This window comes from Orycteropus afer, unplaced genomic scaffold, assembly GCF_000298275.1.
Source record: "Orycteropus afer afer isolate SDZICR_OR568_19922 unplaced genomic scaffold, OryAfe1.0 scaffold00558, whole genome shotgun sequence".
NCBI lineage: Eukaryota > Metazoa > Chordata > Mammalia > Tubulidentata > Orycteropodidae > Orycteropus > Orycteropus afer.
Genome location: NW_006922145.1, coordinates 1,042,634 through 1,051,748, shown reverse-complemented (window position 1 = coordinate 1,051,748; position 9,115 = coordinate 1,042,634). Strand labels below are relative to the sequence as shown.

Below are 9,115 nucleotides of genomic sequence, written 5' to 3'. Positions count from 1 at the left end.
CTTTGCTTCTGTGAAGATTGACAGCCTTGGAAACCCTGTGGAGCAGTTCCACTCTGTCCTCTAGGGGCGCTGTGAGTCAGAATCAACTCCACTGCAGTGGGTGTGGTTTGGGCTTGGCTTCTGTGAAGATTGACAGCCTTAGAAACCCCTGGTGCAGTTCCACTCTGTCCTCTAGGGGCGCTGTGAGTCAGAATAGACTCCATGGCAGTGGGTGTGGTTTGGGCTTTGCTCTCATAAAGACTGACAGCCTTGGAGACCCTGTGGGGCAGTTCCACTCTGTCCTCAGGGGCGCTGTGGGTCAGAATGGACTCCATGTCAGTGGGTGTGGTTTGGGCTTTGCTTCTGTGAAGACTGACAGCCTTGGACACCCTCTGGGGCAGTTCCACTCTGTCCTTTGGGGCAGTTCCACTCTGTCCTCTCGGGGCGCTGTGGGTCAGAATGCACTGAACGGCACCTGACGCCTAGATACCACAGTACAAAGAGGCAGAATTTGGATTGGTTACAAGACCACACACTCCAGGTTTTCTTTACATTTTGTGGGTCATGTATGATGTAATTACATATCTAATGAAGGCCTGTCTACAAACCATATGCAGAGAGAAATGGCTCCACCAGAGGTTCTGATGGGCATGCTCTTCCTCGGGAAACGCCCCGTAATTCATAAAATGTAGAAGGAGCTCTCATTCCTTCATGTTGTGCTGTGTGTAGCCACTGACGACAAGCTGTATCATGCTGGATTTGTGTTTTCACCGCCTTGTGTTGTTTTCTTGCTTCCACTATAGGAACGTTTGGATTTTGCAATGAAAGAAATCATTTTCGATTTTCTTTGTGTGGGGAAACCAGCCAAAGCTTTCAGTCTCAATCCGGAGGTATGAATGCATGACCCGCCTACGGGCTTCCACCGAGCGCGTGTTCTCAGACCCCTACTTTTCTCGGCTTTCAGGCTTTGGGGCTTGGGGTGAGGGCTGTCTTTTCCAGTTTCTTCTGCTGGTGTCTCTGCATGTTGTTTAAGAGAGTGGTGGAGCTGGTGGTATTTCAGAAGTAAAATTTCCAACCTGCCCATTTACAGTGGTGAAAAGTTGGTGTGCTGCCACATTCTGCCCTTCTTGTCCAAAAAAAAAAAAAAAGTTTATTGCAAAAGCACTTGTTTTATTATTGTTATTTAAATTTTTATTGTGATGTGGGTAAAAGTTTAGAGAGCAAATTCATTTTGCGTACAGCAGTTGGTACACATTTTGTTTCATGACATTGACTGCAGTTCCCCACAATGCAACAGGTCTCTTCCCACTTCCTCCCTGTGGTTCCCTGTTCCCTGTGTTCTTCTGTCCCATGCATTCCTCCCTCCTGAGGTATGTTTCTGTGCAAACACTGCCCTTCCATTCTCCCATGATTGATTGCTCTAAGGAGTATATCTACCTGATGTAAATGTTCACTCTATGTTAACAGTGTGGCGTAGTGCCTAAGGTATTTGAGTGCTAACCAGAAGGTTGGCAGTTCAAACCCATCAGCCAGTCCTACCAAGGAAGACCGAGCAATCTACTTCCAGAAAGATTTATGGCCTTGGAAATCCAATGCGGGTCACTATGAGTTGGAATTGACTTGATAGCAGGGAGTTGTTTGTGTGTGTGTGTGTGTGTGTGTGTGGTTTTAGTGAGTCCTTGGCTCCTATTAAAAGTCACTTCTGTGAGACCAAGCGTTCAACCAGAATTTTAAAACAAAGATGAGACTGTAAGGGGGCAAGGAAGCTAGATAAATGGAAAAGGAACAACCAGAATGAAATTAATGAGAATATTCATATTTGTGGAGAATGTAACCAAGGTCACTGAACAATTTGTGTAGAAATCATTGAATGGGAACAAAAACTGCTGGGTAAACCTTCTTCGGAAACACAGTAAAACATTAAAAATATGTACATAAAATAATTGACACTTTATATAAAGAAAAAAAAGCTCATTGCTTCCAAACTTACCCATCCAACTTTTCAAGTTGCCTTGCCAATTTGATCCCACATAGATCATTCCATGCTCTGGAAACAATTAGTCCAAGGGGCTGGTAGACCATGTGATCCTCAGCCTATATGACCATGAGACCAGAAGAAGTAGATGGTGTCCGGTTACCACTGTCAAACACTCGGAAAGGGATCAGCGCAGGAGATCCTGGATGAAGTGGGAGAACCTAATAACTACATCATTTGCAGATCCTAGGTTGGGCAATCCTACTTCTGTAGTGATACTGCCTCGGAAACCCAAGAAGGGGGTTGCTATGAGTCGGGGCCGGCCGACTCAACGGCACACAACAACAACAACAACAAGGGTTGTCTTGGTTTAAAATCCCCAAGAAGCCACAGAACCTGTAAGAACTAATGAACAACCTTAAGTTAACAGGATACAAGATAAATAGGTAAAGTCAATGCATTCTGATAGTCTAGGAATGAACAATTAGAAATTGAATTAAAAAAAAAAATCACCATTTATGATACTCGTAGAAAATAGGAAAGATTAGTGATAAAGCTAATAGAATATGTGTGAGATTTGTATGATGAGAACTACAAAGCACTTACGGGAGAAATCACAGAAACCCATTTGGAAAGACTGAGTCTGTGGATTGGAAGATTCAATATTATTAAGAAGTCAGCTCTCTCCAAATTAATTCATAGAGGTTAAATATATTGGTGGTGGTGCCGTCAAGTCAACCCGAACCCATAGCGACCCCATGTGATAGAGTAGGACTTCCCCCATAGGGTTTCCTAGGCTGTCATCTTCATTGGAAGGGGTTATGGGGGTGCTGTGCTTAAAGCATTGGGCTGATAACCAAAAGGTCAGCAGTTTCAACCCCTAGCCACTCCATGAGAGAAAGATGGGGCAGTCTGCTTCCAGAAAGATTTACATCCTTGGAAACCCTGTGGGGCAGTTCCACTCTGTCCTCTAGGGGCGCTGTGGGTCAGAATGGACTTCACAGGAGTGGGTGTGGTTTGGGCTTTGCTTCTGTGAAGATTGACAGCCTTGGAGACCCTGTGGTTCAGTTCCACTCTGTCCTCTAGGGGCGCTGTGGGTCAGAATGGACTCCAGGCAGTGGGTGTGGTTTGGGCTTTGCTTCTGTGAAGACTGACAGCCTTGGAGACCCTGTGGGCAGTTCCACTCTGTCCTCTAGGGGCGCTGTGGGTCAGAATCGACGCCACGGCAGTGGGTTTTTAGTCTTTGAGGGAGCAGAGCATCGGCCCTTTCTCTCGTAGAGCAGCTGGTGGGTTCAAACCTCCAACTTTCGGTTAGCAGCCAAGTACTTAACTGTTGCACCACCAGGACTCTTCAGAATAAATATAAACCCAGTCAAAACTGGTGTATGTCTTCTATAGAAACAAACCAGTTGACTCTAAAATTGATACCACAAATCAAAGAAACCAGAAGAGCCAACACAATTTTGAAAAAGAAGAATAATGTTGAAGAACTAGCATAAACTGATTCCAAGACTTATAGTCAAGCTACAGTGCCATATTTTGATGCAAATAATGTGTGAATTCTATGTATGGTTGCCAACTGTGCCCCTCCCCCATATTTTCCATAAGCTTGATAACCCAATTTTTTTTTTTTTTACATGTTGCTCTGAAAAAAAATTAACATAGCACACTTCCAAAACGTATCTCTCAGGGGAACAGCACAGTTAGCAAGCAAATAAGACAGAGAATGTATGTATTGTCCAAACTCATAGAACTAGACAAGTGAAAGTTGTGGATTTTCCTTCCTGTAAATTATATTTTAATAAAATAGAACAGTAGATTGGCTTGCAATGTATACATTTACCAGCAACAACTTGTCATGTGCTCATAATACCCCTCCATGGTTGATAGATATTATTATCCCATGCCACAGAGAAGGAAGATGGAATCTAGGGGAAAAAAATTAATTTTGAAAGCCAGATAGATAATAAAGGGGGAGTTATGAGACAGAAATTAACATAATGTGGTATATATATGTATATTTACATACATACACACACATATATATATACATATATGTACACATCTATCTATCTATCTATCTATATATATATAAATAAAATTTGGGGAGCTCTGGTCGCATAGTGCATAAAGCGCTTGACTGCTAACCAGAAGGCTGGTGGTTCAAACCCACCAGCCACTCCTCGGAAGGAAGATGGGGCTATCTACTTCTGTAGTGATACCACCTCAGAAACCCAAGGAGGGGTCGCTATGAGTTGGGTCTGACTTGACGGCACATAACAACAACAACATATATAATTTTTGAAATTAAGTTCAAAATGTTTGTTCTAAAGTGTCTCGTCTTCCTTCTGTCCTCTGTATTATCCACAAGAGAAGGAAAGCTTAGAGAACTGGCAGGAATGACTTATCAAGTGGATAATCCACTTGCAGATAATTGAGACACGGCCATGGATGTCAACTCTTGGTGACTGTATGAGGTGAACACTGGCTCCTTCTGCGAGATACTGTCTTTAGAGAGACAGACGTCCTTGGAAACGTTTCATGAGATAACTACTAAAATAACTGAGGGAGTGCAGAAGCATTGCTGTACAGATACATTTTTAAAAGTTGATGCTCTTGAGATCCTGGCTAGAGTGGGAGAACAATGCAGAACAAAACTCAAAATCATTTAAAAAAAAAAGGTGGAAGGGGGGACCTGGTTTGCTGGTGTGATAGAGTCTGGTGGAACCCCTCAGAGATGGCCCCTAGATGCCCTTCAGGTCTGGAATTGAACCCACACCTGTGGCTTCCAGCCAAACAAAAGACAGGCATATGAGCTGAACGTTTACATTAGGTAGATACACTCCTTGGAGAGATCACTCATGGGAGAAAGAAGGGCTGTGTATTCACAGGGAGACAGCTTGGGGGCAGGAGTGCATGGAGGGAAGGACACAGGGAAGAGGTGACTATGGGGAGGAAGTGGGAGGGAAGCTGTGGAATTGTGGGAGATTACAGTCAATGTCATGAGAAAAAAGAAACTCAAAGCTCGCTGCCATTGGATCAGATCCGACTCATAGCGACTCCTCCTTGGGTTTCCAAGGAAGTATTACTACAGAAGTAGATGACCCCATCTTCCTTCTGAGGAGTGGCTGGTGGGTTTGAACGCCAGCCTTCTCGTTAGCATTCCATTGCTTTAGAACTGCTGTATGGAAGATGAATTTGCTCTGTAGACTTTCGCACAAATCAAAATAAAATTTTTTAAAAAAAAAGTCAATGCTTTTCATTCCAAACAGTAGACAGGCAAAGGGTATCGTCAAAGTTTGTACAGTTAGAAAATACACATTGGATTGGATATAAATGAGTCAGAAATACTCTTTGGTTCCTGGTTGAACATTATAACTCCTAAGCTTGACTAAGTAGTTTTAAAGGAACCTCAGTCAGTGTTATTTCACATTCTAAAATAGGTTGGTGCTTCATGGTATAAGAGCCCCGCTGTACGGGATTCAGGCAGAGCTAAGTGGGTGCAAGCCTCCCCACTTTCTCCTTAGGGAAGACCTCGGTTTCCTCAGCTGAACAACGGGAATCCCCATATGCATACTGTGTTAAGGATTACAGTTCATGAGCAGTTCTGGGCACGTGTGAGGGGTACGGTAAACAGTAACCACGCTTGTCATTACTACAACCAGTCCTGGGGCACTGAACGTCCCACTCCCCAACCCCCATAAACCCTGTTATGTTAAAAAATTGAGGTTCATACAGTGGTTCATAATAACTAACAGCCATTGCCTTGTGACTCAATGAAAGTGTTATGACTGTATCATGTTGAAGATGTTTAGTGTATCTGGAAGTGTTTCTTTAACGTCTTCTATTTATAGAAAGGTATACTATGTACTATATACTAAGACAAGCATTTGATTGATTGATGTTAGATACTGTACCTAACTGTCCCAACTTACCTGCCCATTCGCTTTGAGACGGACTTAGGAACAGAACTTGTTGGTCACCCGTGGACTGCCTGTCCTGCAATCACCATCTGCTGTAGGGAGTATAAGGAGCTACGATGGGACAGTGCCTGAGGCGTTTGGCTGCCAACCAGAAGGGTCCATGAAAGGAAGATGGAGCAATCTACTTGTGTGAAGATTTACCACCTTGGAAACCCTACGGGGGTCGCTGTGAGTCAGAATTGACTTCATGGCAGTGAGTTTGGTTTTGGGGGCAATCTGTTGGAAAAGACTTTTTTGAAGTGCTGAAGAGCAAAGGTGTCTTTTTGAAGACTAAGGTGCTCCTAACCGAAGCCGTGGTATTTCCAATCGCCTCGTATGCATGTGAGAGCTGGACAATGAGTAAAGAAGACTGAAGAAGAGTCGATGCTTTTGAGTTGTGGTGCTGGCGAAGAATGCTGAAAGTACCATGAACTGTCAGAAGAATGAACAAATGTGTCCTGGAAGAAGTGCAGCCGGAATGCTCCTTGGAAGCAAGAATGGCCAGACTCCATCTTACCTACGTTGGTCATTTTGTCAGCAGGGACCATTCCCTGGAGAAGGACATCACGCTTGGTGAAGTGGAGGGTCAGTGAAAAAGGGAAAGATCCTCAAGATGGATGTCCTAGTGGCTACAACGATGGGCCTGTGTATAGCAAGGATTGTGAGGCTGATGCAGGGCCAGGCCGTGTTTTGTTTCGTCATGTGTGGGGTCACTGTGAGTTGGAGCCAACTCGACGGCACGTAACAACAACAACAACAACGGTCTACTTTGAGAAGTTACTGCACAATCAGATTTGAAAATAGTGATGAGTGTAAATGTGTACCAGATGGTTGTTTAAGAAGGACAGCTGTTTCGGTCCCTGCTGACCTTTTGCTGTCAGCACTTCCGAGGACCATTACTTGCTGAGTCATCTTTCCAAGCCAACGTTTACGCTTTACCTAGCCCAAGAAAGAACCATCAACCCAGAATGGCTGTTCTTCTCATACGTCTGTGTATTTATATCAGTAACAAGTTCTGTGTGGTGACTTTTTAAAACATACTTCCCAACGTGCTGGCCGTGGTGAATTGAAGGCCACACCTGCAAGTCAGAGCAGGTGGTTTTTGGCTTGGGGTTCCCCGTGGAACCCTCTTTGTTGTGAGTTAATATTTAGGGCTTCTTCTGGAAGACATGGAGCCTTTTGTTTACCTCAGTTTACCTCAGTTTCAGCTGCTCCACAGGATACCCACCATGCCTAGGAGCCCCAGTGGCACAACAGTTAAGCATTCTGGTGCTGACTAAAAGATTGGCATTTCAGATGCACTCGTCAGCTCCGAGGGAGAAAAGACCACCTGGTGATCTTGCTCCCATACAGATTATAGCCGAGAAAACCCTGTAGGGCCGTTCTGCTCTGTGACACAGGTTCCTAGAGTCTGATCAGTCCAACAGCATCCAGCAACGACTTGGAGGGTTACCTGGGACATCCCAAGCAGAACATGGCATGGTTCTCTCAAACACGCCCTCCAGATTGGGCGAACGTCTCCCCAGTTTTCTTGTGACACAGCCACAAATAGTGACAGGAGCTTAATTTTTTATCTTCATCAATTTGGCCCACACTCTTGTGCTTTTAGATTCATTTCCCATTCTTATCAAGCCACACACACTTAACCGCTCTCGAAAACTGAGGTGTTGATGCCACTAAAATAACTGGGTCTCTCTTTGTGTCCCGAACGTGTTGTCTTTTACAGAGAATGAACATTGGCTTAAGAGCTTTCTTGGTCATAGCCGATAGCTTGCAGCAGAAAGATGGTGACCCTCCTATGCCTGTGACGGGAGCTGTTCTCCCTTCCGGAAACACCCTGAGAGTGAAGAAAACTTATTTGAGTAAAACCTTAACCGAAGAGGAAGCCAAAATGATAGGTGAGTGTCTTAGATGCTTAGTGCTGCTGTAACAAAAATCCCAAGTGTGGGCTTTAATGAGCAGACATTTGAGGAGGCGGGGAGGCCAAGCCAGGGCGCCGGCTGGAGGGGGAGCCTTTCCCTCTGGCGTCTGGGGGACGGTCCTGATCTCAGCTTCTGTTCCTGGTCCCTTGATGATCATCCCTCCCGCCCATGTGTGGTGCCTTCTCTAGCCCTAATCTACTCTTTTTATTTCTCAAATGTGATTGGCGTCCAACACACCCTACACTGATGAATAATAAAACCTTATTCCCAGATAGGAGCTCTGGTAGCGCAGTGCCTAAGGCACTTGACTGCTAACCAGACGGCTGGCGGTTCAAACCCACCAGCCACTCCTCGGAAGGAAGGTTAGGCAATCTACTTCCGTAGTGATACTGCCTCGGAAACCCAAGGAGGAGTTGCTATAAGTTGGGTCCAACTCGACAGCACAGAACAGCAACAACAACAACAACAGCATTTCCAGATATGATTGCCTACCATTTCTAACACATCTTTCTGAGGCACACAGTTCAGTCCATAACAGTGAGTTTCAAAGGTGGGTTGGAGCTAGGCCTTATTAAGCCTTTGAAATGACTGGAAGATTCTTATCCTTAGGACATTCCCTTTTAAAAAACTCTCTGAAAGTCGCTGATGTGCCCTTGTGACATTAATTCCTTTGATTGGTTCATGCTGTGTTTTGTTTCACTGCCCTTTAAACTTTTTTTGAACTTCCTGGTTAATATTTGCCATTTAAATGTTAGTTTTTTATCTCTGGTATTTTCAAATCTCTGTTACTGATTATCTGCATTTTACATTAAATTATGAAGGCATCTGTGCACTTTGGTAGATGATCTTATTTATAAATCAAACTTGTACCAATATATACATCCACTTGTTCTTTTTTATTGTTTGTTTCCTTCATTTTTTTCCCCAGTAAAATTGGTCTAGTCTATGTTTTAAAAACCCCAAACCCTGAAGGAAATCAGGTTATATTCTGAATTTAGTCTCCATGAAATTTTTCTCATTTCAATCTATCTATCTTATAAAGGAAGGTTGGACAATCTACTTCCGTAGTGATACTGCCTCGGAAACCCAAGGAGGGGTCGCTATGAGTCGGGGCAGACTCGACGGCACATAACAACATAAAGAGATGTTGGGGGTCTTTTTTGGTTTGCATTTGTTTGTTTCTGACTGTTGTTGTTGTTGTTAAGTGCCGTCGAGTCGTTTCCGACTCATAGCGACCCCATGCACAGCAGAACGAAACACTGCCCGATCCCGCGCCA

General features: G+C 44.2%; 1 protein-coding gene across 1 annotated transcript in view; it reads left to right on the top strand.

The window, feature by feature from the left end:
• FRY (FRY microtubule binding protein) overlaps window positions 1-9,115 on the top strand; it is a 571,437-nt gene that overhangs the window by 294,510 nt on the left and 267,812 nt on the right. Inside the window, exons 15-16 of the mRNA XM_042782984.1 lie at window positions 783-869; window positions 7,643-7,814. Coding sequence (XP_042638918.1) covers window positions 783-869; window positions 7,643-7,814 — 259 coding nt within the window. The remainder of the gene's footprint in view (window positions 1-782; window positions 870-7,642; window positions 7,815-9,115) is intronic.